Source organism: Bos javanicus, chromosome 4, assembly GCF_032452875.1.
Source record: "Bos javanicus breed banteng chromosome 4, ARS-OSU_banteng_1.0, whole genome shotgun sequence".
Classification (NCBI taxonomy): Eukaryota; Metazoa; Chordata; class Mammalia; order Artiodactyla; family Bovidae; genus Bos; species Bos javanicus.
Window position 1 is genome coordinate 106,402,411 of NC_083871.1, and position 14,403 is coordinate 106,416,813.

Genomic DNA, 14,403 nt, shown 5'->3' on the forward strand with positions numbered 1-14,403 from the left:
CCAGTGGATTTGGAAACAGCCTGCAGAGACACAGGGCAGTGACGTCATAGGCAAACGCTCCAATCAGGGAAGCAGGAGGGTCAGCACTGTAGACCACTCACCCCAGGAGTTCCACCTCCTGCCAGCAGTGGTCTTGGGTTCCTGATGCTGCCATGGGCTCCAGGCTCCTCTGCTGTGTGACTCTCTGCCTTCTGGGAGCAGGTGAGTCCTGGACACAGTATGGGAGCTTCTGAGATGTCTTTGCCTCCCTGAGATAGAAGCCTGGCGATGAGGGCTGCAGCAGGAGGCTTCCCCTGTGCTCTGTCCTCAGCTTCCTTGTCTCTTCCCAACAGGCCTGGTGGATTCTGGAGTCACCCAGACGCCCAAATACCTGATCAAATCAAGAAAGCAGCAAGCGACTCTGAGATGTTCCCCTGTCTCTGGACACCTCTCCGTGTACTGGTACCAACAGGCCCTGGGCCATGGCCCCCAGTTCCTCGTTCAGTATTACAACCAGAAAGTGAGGGGAGAAGCTCACCTCCTGGATCGATTCTCAGGAAAACAGTTCAGTGACTCTCGCTCTGAGCTGAACTTGAGCTCCTTGGAGCTGACAGACTCAGCCATGTATCTCTGTGCCAGCAGCGAAGACACAGCCCTGCATGATCAGATGCCTCTGGTACAAAAACACTCCTACCCCAGCTCAGGAAGCGGTTGCCAAGGTGTCAATTGCCAGCCAGGGAGACCCAGACCCAGGTAGAACTGGTAGACTTTCCCAGACATTCTTTCCTTTGTATGTTTTAATGCGCACAAAGATCATGCAAGATAAAGACTATTTTAACTGTTTATACATCTGATGGGAAGTGACTTGCCCAGGTCTCATATTTCCTAACTGCCAGACAAGGAATCAGAATCAAGGCTCTCCTCAACCCCTGTGTTCCCTGCTCCCCATCTCTTAAAGTTCACTCCACATAGCTGTTACAGCTGATAAGTCCAAATCTGCAGGTTGGACTGGTGAATCTAGAGTTTCAGGGAGAGCTGATGTTTAAATTCAAAGGCCCAAGAATTGATGGTCCACTCTGAAGGCCATCAGCTGAACAGTTCTCTCTTACCTGGGGGAGGATCAGACTTTTCCTTCTATACATATCTTCACTGGTTGGATGAGGCCCACTAAGACTGTGGAATGGAAGATCATCTGTTTAAAATGTTTATCTAATCTAATGTTAAAATCTAACTATTTATATGTTAACCTCTTCCAAAAACACCCTCACTTGACATCCAGAATAAAGTTTAATTAAATGTCTCTGGCATAGTCAAGGTGACACGTTCAGTTAGCCATCACACCATCTTCCTGAGTTTCATAAGTATTTAATAAGCATGAAGTCCCTGGCACATAACAGGACTCTGGATTTCTTGATTCCCTTTGCTAACCTCTGATAGCCTCTTCTACCATTTCCTAGGTGCAAAGGTAGAGATGGTCATGTTTTGCCTTGAACGCCTTTAATGAGGACATCAGAAGTCCCAGTGAAAGGAATATTATGCCTAATGATTCATTACATGAAATAAAAAAGTGCATGTAACATCTCACCTCAGATATTTTTAAATCATTTTCATTGATATTTGAACTGTAGTTTACCAGTAAACAACGTAGGTTTGAGGGTCCCTGAACCTCCTACAACCTTATAGTCTGGGGGCTTCCCTGACAGCTCAGTTGGTAAAGAATCCACCTGCAATGCAGAAGACCCCGGTTTGATTCCTGGGTTGGGAAGATCCACTGCAGAAGGAACAGGCTACCCACTCCAGTGTTCTTGGGCTTCCCTTGGGGCTCAGCTGGTAAAGAATCCATCTGCAATGCAGGAGACCAGAGCTGGGAAGATCCCCTGGAGAAGGGAAAGGCTACCCTACCCACTCCAGTATTCTGGACTGGAGAATTCCACGGACTGCTTAGTCCATGGGATTGCAAGGAGTCGGACACAACTGAGCAACTTTCACTTGCACATTCAAGGGTGTATCTGAGATTCCACATCCATGGATTCAACCAATCTCAGCTGTTCAGTATCTTAGTGCATATTTATTAAAATATCCACCCACAAGTGGACCCACTCCATTCCAACTTGTGTTGTTCAAGGGTCAGGTGTATATTCACACTGTATAATGAAGAGATCTACGGTTTGATCAATAAATATGTATATTGTGATGAAACATCTGTCCCTTTAAGACAGAGAGCATTTTATCACCAGATATTCCCTCAGGCCCCGTTCCCGGGACTCTCTCCTTCCCTGACAACCAACAGTGTGATTTCTGTTGCAGTAGATTTGTTTTGTTCATGCATCTTTTTAGTGAAAACTTAATGTCTATACCCATCAGAACAATTTCGTTTTAGCCTGAAGCTAAATATGTAAGACAGTTAAGTGCTCCTGGAAAGTGTTATAATTACACAGTGCTTGAAGCCACGTGAGATACCATTTCCGTGTGACGGAAAATCCTAACTGGGGATTGATCGTTTGATAAAATGACCATCAAAGGTCTTACCAGCTGGTACAGGCTGTTTTTGTAAAATTTATTGACTCAATTTCATAGATTTTTTTTTCTCGTGAATCCTTTTTCTGAAATCATTTTTTAATGATTTTTTGTTAATATTCTATGGGAAACAACTTAGCAAGGCTTCAGATTCACGCACTGGGTCCTGGGCTGGCCTGACCACCAGCAGCAGTTGTATCGGTGAGTGATAATTCCATGTGGGAGAAGGGTTCCTATGACTCAATCCCAAGGATTCAGGCCACAGGCCTTGATCTGGAAATAGCCCTTTCTTCTGGCCTGGCCTGGATATGACCCCCTTTACTGTGTGCTTCTGTCTCCTCGACCAGAGAAGTCCTGAGCACATGCATGGAGCCACTGGAGGGCTTGCCAGGCCCAGATTCAAGGCTGGTCGTTGTGGTTATGACATGAGGGTCCTTTTTTGTTTCTCGCTTTAGTTTCAGTGTCTTTCTGTCCCAGGACCAGGAGTACTTAGTCACCCAGACATTAGACGTGTGGTCATGCTAAAGGGAATTCGGCCATCAGGAGGGCACAGCAGGTCTAAAATCATGTAACCAGGATCTGGTACATACTTTGCAGAGTCCATGGTTCAAAGACTATTGAAAATTTGAAGATCCCGACAGCAGAGCATCGTTCAAAGTACAGGGTCCTTTTGAGTGTGGGGTTTGTGCAACAAGGTACACTCTAGGGCTCGAGGACATCAATTTATTACTGGCAGTCATGCTTCACAAGGAAGTATTCCCATGGGGTGGATGTCTCACCTGAAGTCAGAGCACTTTTCATTTATCCTGGCGTCCGGCACGTCGCCCCAAATCCCTCTCATATATATCTTTCTTTGTTCGAAAATGCCATCCGCATTGAACAACCAGCTTCTGGCCACAAAGAAAGTTCTGTCTTTGGGTTACGGTGGTTCTACTTGCTGTGTCCCCTCCCTGCGCCCTCAGACTCGGGAAGCACATACTTTGGCGAGCGAGAAGGCGCTGTACCTGCATTTGACAGGTGTCCTGTCTGTTAGTGAACTGAGAAGAAATAGAGCCAAGTGATTTCTCAAATAGTGATGAGTCTGCCCTGCAGTTAAGGAACCAGACACCAAAGAATCACTGTAGGTGAGAGGACAGGAGCAGGACTGGGTCAGTTGAGCAAAGCAGAAACAACACTTGAGGGAGTGTTCGGGATGCATGGGGCATAAAGGACAGCAGGAAGCCCTAAGGATTTCCTCTGAGATTCAAAACTACAGAAATATGTAGACAAGTAAGCTAATATACAAATTAAGGAATTATCTCTGGAGTAAAATATACATAAAACGTACAAACTACTCTAAGGAAAGGTTACAGCACTTTGTAAGACTTACGGCTGTTTAGACCATTTCCAAGCAATCTGTCCAAGCCATCTCCCTGTTCTAATCAACTTTGATTTGAGCCTCTAGGGGAAGGGGTGTGGCCGCCATATGACCCGTTGTCTCTGGGGCCTGGCAGGGACAGTGACATCTCAGAAGGACTGACTCCCTGGAGAGCCGCTCTCCCCTCTCATCCACACTCAGCCCAGAGGGCCCTCTGCCTGCCCCACCCCGCCATGAGCCCCTGCCTCCTGGGCTATGTGGTCTTCTGTCTCCTGCAGGCAGGTGAGTCCTGGGGGGCAGGGTCCCCTTGGGGGTGCCAGCACTAAGCCTGTCCCCTGTGACTGCAGCATCGGTCCTCCTTCTCCACAGGGGCGGTCCATGCTGGTGTCACTCAGGACCCCAGATTCCAGGTCGTGAGGAGAGGACAGAGCACGACACTGACATGTAATCAGGATCTGGGTCATAACTATATGTACTCGTACCGACAAGACCTGGGACACGGGCTGAGGCTGATCCATTATTCAGCTGGGCCTCCCACCACAGAGAAAGGAGACGGGCCCAACGGATACAGAGTCTCCAGATCAAGCACAGAGAACTTCCCTCTCACGCTGGAGTCTGCCAACCGCTCCCAGACATCTGTGTACTTCTGCGCTAGCAGTTACTCCACGGTGCTGCATGGCCACCTCCTCTATGTGCAAAAAGACAGGGGGTCCAAGTGAAAGGTCCTAGCACCGGGAGCCTCAGGGCTTGGATAGCCATGTGCCTGCAGTGTGACCCTAGGTGTGTGGACTAGGCTGACCCAAACTTCACTCAGGGACTCCGAGACATATGTCCACCATCCATCTCTGTCTTTCCCCTGCATCCTCCCTGTGAACCAAGAAGATGCTTCTCCAGCTCTGACTGCTAGTCATCACCTGAGCCTGAGACCTCCAGGAGGGAAGGTTGCTGGTAAATTAGATAAAAACAGATCACCTTGTCTCACTTCAATGCTTCTCTCTGGAAGGCTCTGCCCGACTGGCTCTCACGTGGTCTCTGCTCTTGCCCACCTTTCTTGGGTGGGCAGAACATTCCTCTCCTCACCTCCCTGGCCCCCTCTACCACACCCATGCTGCTCCTCCATCATCCAGGTCATGTCCCTTCCCAAGTCACACGGAAGCCTTTAAAGTGCCCTCTCCACATGGTCTGCTTTGAGCAAGTTGTCTGGAGTCATCAAAGAGAAATCAGCTTCAGTTAATTATCAGTTATCCAAATCTCATGTGAGTCCATCTGAAGGAGAGACTGGCTTTCTATGTACATCCTCCCGCCCCCGACTTCCTCAGCATCTCACCTAACCTCGGCCGGCTTGGCACCACGTCCCTCATCAAAATCTTCTCAAAGTCAAAATATATCTTCCATTGCCCCATTATATCAAGATTTCATAAGTGCAGAAATATATGAGTTCGTATATATAAAACCTCTTTACAAAATGTATCAACTAGAATTTGGAAATGCTTAATTTATACAAGACATCTGGAAATACATGTATCCGATTAATCAGAGGTAGGTATGGAATTCAGGTTTCCAGGCAGACTCACGTGAGATCCTCAGAGTGTTTATTTTATGGCGATTATTTCCATCTTGGCTAAGTACCATCTTTGCAGTGGTTCAGCGATTCTTTCCTTCTTAGCAACAATGTCGGATCATTGAGTCTTCAACTTCCAGAGGCTAAGAGTAGATTTGAAGATGAACCCTAATTCAGCCAGGATGGGAAGGCAGTAGAACTCTAGAATGTGAGTGTGTGTGTGTGTGTGTGTGTGTGTGTGTATTAAGCTTGTGGGGTTTCTGTACCCTTTAGACAGAGAACGCAAATCCATGAGACTGTGAACCGCTGGCAAGTAGGAGGCACTGTGGGCCCATGTAACCAGGTGAGCTGGAGGGGTTGAGGGTCACCCAGCAGAGGGCAGCTTTAGGGAACCTTAACTACATGCCTGTGTCAGGGAACAGGCTTGAGTTCCCTGAGTGATCCTGGGACACATGGAATCAGCACAGGCTCCTCGGTGCCAGGGAAGTGGGGATGTGCCTGGAGCTTCGTGATGTACTCAGGGGGACCTGCATGGGAAGTGGAGGGTGAGGGGTCCGGGCGGCTGCTAAGGGCTTGGTGACGAGTGTCAGGAAGGAGCAGAGAGGGGAGAACAAGCCATATTGCGGACATATGGAGACATGGGGAGAGTGCACACTTCAAACCCGCCCTTTGCTGAGGGGCTGTGCAGCACAGGGAAGGGCACAGAGGAGCTGGCCCTGCATATTGGTAAGGGGTCCAGATTGGACAAGGGCAGCCTGCAGAGACACAGGGCAGTGACGTCATAGGCAAATGCTCCAATCAAGGAAGCAGGAGGGTCAGCACTTTACACCACACACCCAAGGAGCCCCGCCCCAGCCAGCAGCAGTCTTGGGTTCCTGATGCTGCCATGGGCTCCAGGCTCCTCTGCTTTGTGACTCTCTGCCTCCTGGGAGCAGGTGAGTCCTGGACACAGTGTGGGAGCTTCTGAGATGTCTTTGCCTCCCTGAGATAGAAGCCTGGCGATGAGGGCTGCAACAGGAGGCTTCCCTGTGCTCTGCCCTCAGCTTCCTTCTGTCTCCTTCCCAACAGGCCTGGTGGATTCTGGGGTCACCCAGACCCCCAAATACCTGATCAAATCAAGAAAGCAGCAAGTGATACTGAGATGTTCCCCTGAATCTGGACACCGCTCTGTGTACTGGTACCAACAGGTCCTGGGCCAGGGCCCCCAATTCCTCATTCAGTATTTCAACACGCAAGAGAATGAGAAAGGAAACATATCAGATCGATTCTCAGGAAAACAGTTCAGTGACTCTAGCTCTGAGCTGAACTTGACTTCCTTGGAGCTGACGGACTCAGCCGTGTATCTCTGTGCCAGCAGCCAAGACACAGCCCTGCATGATCAGGTGCCTCTGGGATAAAAACTCTCCTGCCCCAGCTCAGGAAGTGGTGGTGAGCGTGTTCCTGCCAGTGTGCCAAGCCCAGTCTCTGCTAGAGCAATAGATTTTCCCAGACATTCATTTCTTGATATGTTTTAATGCTCACTAAGATCATGCAAGATAAGTATTATTTTAACTGCTTATACATCTGAGGGGATGTGAACTGCCCAGATCTCATACCTCATAGTTTTACAGCTAGGATTGCAGCTCCAGTTTCTTCTCAACACTTGTGGTTCCTTTCCTAATGGAAAGGTCTCCATACAGAAAAAGTTACATATATGTATTGGGTTATGTGTAAGAAGATAAATTTTGGGGCTCTATGATATGAATTGTTATTCAGTGAATGGCAGCCAAGCATCACAAGAATGTATTCCCGTGAAAAGAATGTCTCAGATAAAAAAGAGCGTTTTTCCCTTATGCTCGTGTGTGCCCCATCTTGCCATTTCGCTCCTAAGTCTGCATCCCTTTTTGCCAATACGTCATCTTGTGCTGGGCAACCAACTTCTCTCCACCCAGAAAGCTGGGTCACGGGCCTGAGGGTGCTCTGCTTGCTCACTGTCCTGACATGGGAAGCAGGGGCTCCTGTGTACATGAAGGAGCTGTACCTACGTTTGGCTGGTGGACTGTCCGTCAGTGAGAGGATAAGAACAGATCCAAACAATTCCACATATGTTGATGAACCTGTGATGAGGTTGGGAGCAGAAACCTAGAGAAACATGGTAGGTGGAGGGCCATTCTCAGGACTGCGATCAATTAAAGCAGAAATCGGCCTTGAAGTCCTCCTGGCACACATATCATAAAGGAAAGCAGGAAGCCAGAGGGAATTTCACAAAATGCAGAGCTATAGAAATATGTAGACAAATTAAAGTAATCTACACATTTATGAAGAATTTTTTCTGGAATAAAGTATAGATAAAATCGCAAACTGTTTATAGAAAGGTTACAACAACTTGTAAGGCTCAAGTCCATTGATCTGGACGAGTTTTCCTGTTGTGAACTCTTTACTCAGTTTCATTTCTGATTTGAGCCTCCGGGGAAAGGGGCGTGGCCCCCTGAGTGACAGATTGGCTCTGGGCCCTGGCAGGGATAGTGATATCTCAGAAGGACTCCCTGGAGAGCCCTTCTCCCTTCTCATCCACACACACTCCAGAGGGCCCTCTGCCTGCCCCACCCCCGCCATGAGCCCCCGCCTCCTGGGCTGTGTGGTCTTCTGTCTCCTGCAGGCAGGTGAGTCCTGGGGGGCAGGGTTCCCTTCGGGGTGCCAGCACTAAGCCTGTCCACTGTGACTGCAGCATGGCTCCTCCTTCTCCACAAGGGTGGTCCATGCTGGTGTCACTCAGGACCCCAGATTCCAGGTCGTGAGGAGAGGACAGAGCACGACACTGAGATGTACTCAGGATCTGAGCCACGATTATATGTAATGGTACCGACAAGACCTGGGACATGGGCTAAGACTGATCCATTACTCAGATGACCCTCCCACCATGGAACAAAAGATGGGCCCGAAGGCTACAGCATCTCCAGATCAACCACAGAGAACTTCCTTCTCACGCTGAAGTCTGGCAAAGCTCCCAGACATCTGTGTACTTCTGCGCTAGCAGTTACTCCACGGCGCTGCATGGCCACCTCCTCTCTGTGCAAAAAAACAGGGGGTCCAAGTGAAAAGCTCCTAGCACCGAGAGCCTCAGGGCTTGGTTAGCCATGTGCCTGCAGTGTGACCCTAGGTGTGTGGACTAGGTTGACCCAAACCTCACTCAGGCACTCTGAGACATGTGTCCACCATCCATCTCTGTCTTTCCCCTGCATCCTCCCTGTGAACCAAGAAGATGTTTCTCCAGCTCTGACTGCTAGTCATCACCTGAGCCTGAGACCTCCAGGAGGGAAGGTTGCTGGTAAATTAGATAAAAACAGATCACCTTGTCTCACTTTAATGCTTCTTTCTGGAAGGTTCTCCCCGATTGGCTCTCATGTAGTCTCCGCTCTTTGGGCACCTTTCTTGGGTGGGCAGGACATTCCTCTCCTCACCTCCCTGGCCCCCTCTACCACTCCCATGCTGCTTGTCCCTCATCCGGGTCATGTCCCTTCCCAAGTCACACGGAAGCCTTTAAAGTGCCCTCTCCACATGGTCTGCTTTGAGCAAGTTGTCTGGAGTCATCAAAGAGAAATCAGCTTCAGTTAATTATCAATTATCCAAATCTCATGTGAGTCCATCTGAAGGAGAGACTGGCTTTCTATGTACATCCTCCCGCCCCCGACTTCCTCAGCATCTCACCTAACCTCGGTCAGCTTGGCACCACCTCCCTCATCAAAATCTTCTCAAAGTCAAAATATATCTTCCATTGCCCCATTATATCAAGATTTTATAAATAAGTGCAGAAATATATGAGTTCGTATATATAAAACCTCTTTACAAAATGTATCAACTAGAATTTGGAAATGCTTAATTTATACAAGACATCTGGAAATACATGTATCCGATTAATCAGAGGTAGGTATGGAATACAGGTTTCCAGGAGATTCACGTGAGATCCTCAGAGTGTTTATTTTATGACGATTATTTCCATCTTAGCTAAGTACCATCATTGCAGTGGTGCAGCGATTCTTTCCTTCTTAGTAACAATGTCGGACCATTGGTCTGCAACTTCCAGAGGCTAAGAGTAGATTTGAAGATGAACCCTAATTCAGCCAGGATGGGAAGGCAGTAGAACACAAGAATGTGTGTGTATGAGTGTGCGTGTGTGTGAGTGAGTGTGTGAGTGTGTATTAAGGCTGTGGGGTTTCTGTATCCTTGCTTTAGACAGAGGACGCAAATCCATGAGACCGTAAACCACTCTGGCATCTAGGAGGCACTGTGGGCCCATGTAACCAGGTGAGCTGGAGGGGTTGAGGGTCACCCAGCAGAGGGCAGCTTTAGGGAACCTTAACTACACGCCTGTGTCAGGGAACAGGCTTGAGTTCCCTGAGTGATCCTGAGACACATGGAACCAGCACAGACTCCTCAGTGTCAGGGAAGTGGGGACGTGCCTGGAGCTTCGGGATGTACTCAGGGGGGCCTGCATGGGAAGTGGAGGGTGAGGGGTTTGGGCGGCTGCTGAGGGCTTGGTGACCAGTATCAGGAAGGAGCAGAGGGGGGAGGACAAGCCATATTGTGGACAGATGGAGACATGGAGAGAGTGCATACTTCAAACCCACCCTTTGCTGAGGGGCTGTGCAGCACAGGGAAGGGCACAGAGGAAACAGCCCTGGGTCCTGCCAAGGGGTCAGTGGACAAAGGCAGCCTGCAGAGACCCAGAGCAGTGAGGTCATAGGCAAATGCTCCAATCAGGGAAGCAGGAGGGTCAGTGCCTTACATCACTCACCCCAGGAGACCCTCCCCCAGCTAGTGGTAGTCCTGGGTTCCTGATGCTGCCATGGGCTCCAGGCTCCTCTGCTGTGTGACCCTCTGCCACCTGGGAGCAGGTGAGTCCTGGATACAGTGTGGGAGCTTCTGAGATGTCTTTGCCTCCCTGAGATAGAAGCCTGGTGACGAGGGCTGCAGCAGGAGGCTTCCCCTGTGCTCTGCCCTCAGCTTCCTAGTCTGCACCCTAACTGGCCTGGTGGATTCTGGAGTCACCCAGACCTCCAAGTACCGGATCAAATCAAGAAAACAGCAAGTGATACTGAGATGTTCCCCTGAATCTGGACACCACTCTGTGTACTGGTACCAACAGGCCCTGGGCCAGGGCCCCCAATTACTTGTTAGTATTACAACAGGGAAATGATACAAAAAGGAAAGATATCAGATCGATTCTCAAGAAAACAGTTGAATGACTTTCGCTCTGAGCTGAACTTGACTTCCTTGGAGCTAACAGACTCAGCCGTGTATCTCTGTGCCAGCAGCCAAGACACAGCCCTGCATGATCAGGGGCCTCTGGGACAAAAACATTTCTGCCCCAGCTCAGGAAGCGGTGGTGAGCATGTCGACTGCCTGCCTTCCTGGCCCAGGCCAGGCAGAGTGGACAGTCTTCCCCAGATATTCATTTCTTGATATGTTTTAATGCTCACAAAGATCATGCAAGGTAGGTATTATTTTAACTGTTTATACATCTGAGTGAACATGAATCGCCCAGATCTCATACTTCCTATTGTTATAGCAAGGACTCTGACTCAAGTCTGTTTTCAACACTTATGGTCTCTTTTCCCCAATGAAACTGTCTCCCTACAGAACAAATTAGATATGCATATGGGTTACATGAAACAAGATAGAATTTGGGGCTCTATGATATGAATTGTTATTCCTGAATGGCAGCCACGGATCACAAGGAGGTATTCCCATGGGTGGAATGTCTCAAATAAAAACAGCATTTTTCATTACCCTGGCGTCTGCACCTCCCTCCATGTCCCTCCTAAGTCTGCATTCCTTTGTGTCAATACACCATCCTGTGTTGGGGAACCAGCTTCTCTCCACCCAGAAAGGTGGGTCACAGGCCCGAGGGGGCTCTGCTTATCCCTCCCCTGAGATGGGAGGCCCTGGATCCTGTGAACACGAAGGACTGTACCTGCTTTGGCCGGTGGACTGTCTTGTCAGTGAATTGATAAGAAATAGACCAAACAAGTCCTCAAATGTTGATGAGCTTGTGATGAGGCTGGGAACAGATCCCTGGATAAACATGGTGGGTGGAGGGACGTTCTCAGGTCTGTGGTCAATTAAAGCGGAAATGGGCCTTGAAGTCCTCTTGGGACACGTGAGTCGTAAGGGCAACAGGAAGCCAGAAGGATTCCGCAAGATTGAAAACTACAGAAATATGCACATATATAAATGTAATAAATATATTAATGAAAAATTATGTCTGGACTAGAACATAGAAAAAATTTAACCAGTTTTATGAAAAGATTACATCAAATTGTAAGGCTTACATCGGTTGAGCTAGATAGGTCTCCCTGTTATGAACTGTTCACGCAGGTTTGATAGCTTACGCTGAAAGGTGTCGGATTCATGATCTCGGAAGAAGACTTACCTTTGGGACCAGGGACCAGTCTTCACCACCCAAGAGCTTTAGTGTAGCTGAGTTTTATTAAAGTATAAAAAGGGACAAGGAAAGCTTCTCTCATAGACATCAGAAGGGGAGGGAGAGCACCCCCACTTGCTAGTCTAATCAAGGTCTTATATATTTTATCAGCCCCACTCACAACATACATCTTAAATTAACAAGATTAGAACTGACAATAGAAAGGTCTCACCAAACCCACTTCCACAATATACATCTTAAGATAGCAAGATTAGTCAGAAGGTTCTTGTTAAGGAGAAACAAGCAATGTCCTCGAGCAAGATACCTTGCTATATTGACCAAACAAAGCAATGTAGAAAAAATGTTTCTTCTTTTCTCCTTGAGAGGCCTGGACTCCTTTTGCCTTCTCGAGGACTCTGAACCCGTTTCTCTTCCTGGGGGACCCTGGACTTCTTATCAACTTGCCTAGGAATTGACTCTCTGAGGTTCATCTTTGATTTGAATCTCTGATGGAAGGGGCCTGGTACCCAAGTGACAGGTTGGATCTGGGGTCCGGCAGAGACAGTGGCATCTCAGAAGGACTCCCTGGAGAGACCCTCTTCCCTCTCATCCACACACACACCAGAGGGCCCTCAGCCTGCCCTGCCCCCGCCATGAGCCTTGGCCTCCTGGGCTGTGTGGTCTTTTGTTTCCTGCAGGCAGGTGAGTCCTGGGGGGCAGGCTCCCCTTCGGGGGTGCCAGCACTAAGCCTATCTGCTATGACTGCAGTATCGGTCCTCCTTCTCCACAAGGGCGGTCCATGCTGGTGTCTCTCAGACCCCAGATTCCAGGTCGTGAGGAGAGGACAGAGCGTGACACTGAAATGTACTCAGGATCTGGGTCATGACCGCATGTACTGGTACCGACAAGACCTGGGGCATGGGCTGAGGCCGATCCATTACTCAGCTGGTGTGTCCACTAGCGAGCCAAGAGATGTGCCCGATGGCTACAGCGTCTCCAGATCAAGCACAGAGAACTTCCCTCTAATGCTGGAGTCTGCCAACCGCTCCCAGACATCTGTGTACTTCTGCGCTAGCAGTTACTCCACGGCACTGCAGGGTCACCTGCTCTCTGTGCAAAAGACAGGGGTCCATGTGCAGGCTCCTAGCACCGGGAGCCTCAGGGCTTTGTTAGCCAGGTGCCTGCAGTGTGACCCTGGGTATGCGGTGGAGACTGGCCCGAACCTCACTGCCGGGCCTTGGGGACCTTGTGGGACCATCCATCTCTGTCTTTCCTCTGCAGCCTCCATGTGAACCAGGAAGATGCTTCCCCAGCTGTGACTCCTAGTCATCACATGAGCCTGAGACCTAGGAGGGAAGGTTGTTGGATAAATTAGATACATCTAGACACTCTTGTCTCACCTCAGGCAGCTCATTTCTGGCTTTCTGGAGGTTCTCCCACAGTCTGGTTCTCACCTGGTCTAGGCTGGCTCTTGTCCACCTTTCCCAGGCGGGCAGGACATTCCTCTCCACACCTCCCTGCATCAGCTCCCTGGCCCTCTCCACCACAGCTACACTGCACCTCCTTCGTCTGGGTCAGGTCCCTTCCCAAGTCACAGGGAGGCTTTTAAAGTGGCCACTCCATGTGGTCTGTTTTCAGCAAGATGTATGGAGTCATCAAAGAGAAACATCACCTATCATCCCAAAACTCACGTGAGCCCATCTGAAGGAGGACAGATTGCCTTTGTGTGTTCTCGACATGCACCCCCACCTCCCGACATCCTTAGCATCTCACCTAACCTAGGCCAGGTTGGGACTACCTGGAATGCTCATCAAAATCTTCTCAAAGTCAAAAAATGTCCTGCATCGCCCCCATTATATCATGATTTTATAAGTGCAGAAATAATTGAGTTCATATTTCTAAAACTTCTTTATGAAAAGTATTATCTAGAATTTGATCATTCTTAATTTAAATACAAAATCTGGAAATATATGCATCTGATTAATCAGAAGTAGTTATGGAATACATGCTTGTAGGCAGATTCACTTGAGATCCTCAGAGTATTTATTTTATGATCATATATTTCCATCTTAGCTAACGACCGTCATTGTCGTGGTGCCGCAGTTATATCTTTCTTAGTAAAAAGTTCGGATCATACAGTCTTCTGCCTCCAGAGGCTGAGTGGATTTGAAGATCAACCCGTCAGCCAGGCGAGGAAGGCAGTAGAACAGGCGTGTGTGTGTGTGTGTGTGTTTGGGGTGCCGGAATTTTTGTACCCTTGCTTTAACAGATAGAACTTCCCTCGTGGCTCAGGTGGTGAAGCATCTGCCTCCAATGAGGGAGACCTGGGTTCAATCCCTGGGTCGGGAAGATCCTCTGGTGAAGGAAATGGCAACTCACTCCAGTACACTTGCCTGGAGAATCCCATGTACAGCGGAGCCAGGGAGGTTACAGTCCATGCGGTTGCAAAGAGTAGGACAAGACTGAGTGACTAACCTTTCTTTCTTTCTTTTAAACAAACGCTGCAAATCCATGAGACCCTTGACTTTGGCCACTTGGAGGCACTGTTCCATGATAAGCAGTGTGTGCTGGGAGGGTGTGAGTCAC

The 14,403-nt window shown here is 48.9% G+C and overlaps 2 gene segments (V, D, J or C); both read left to right on the forward strand.

The window, feature by feature from the left end:
* The first annotated feature begins 6,052 nt into the window (after positions 1-6,052).
* Positions 6,053-6,811, forward strand: LOC133246920 (T cell receptor beta variable 5-6-like). The segment is given in 2 exon segments: positions 6,053-6,140; positions 6,483-6,811. Coding segments are annotated over 2 exon segments (417 nt in total).
* Positions 6,812-12,480: 5,669 nt separating this feature from the next.
* LOC133246528 (T-cell receptor beta chain V region C5-like) lies at positions 12,481-13,137 on the forward strand. The segment is given in 1 exon segment: positions 12,481-13,137. A coding segment is annotated over 1 exon segment (534 nt).
* The last annotated feature ends 1,266 nt before the right edge of the window (positions 13,138-14,403 follow it).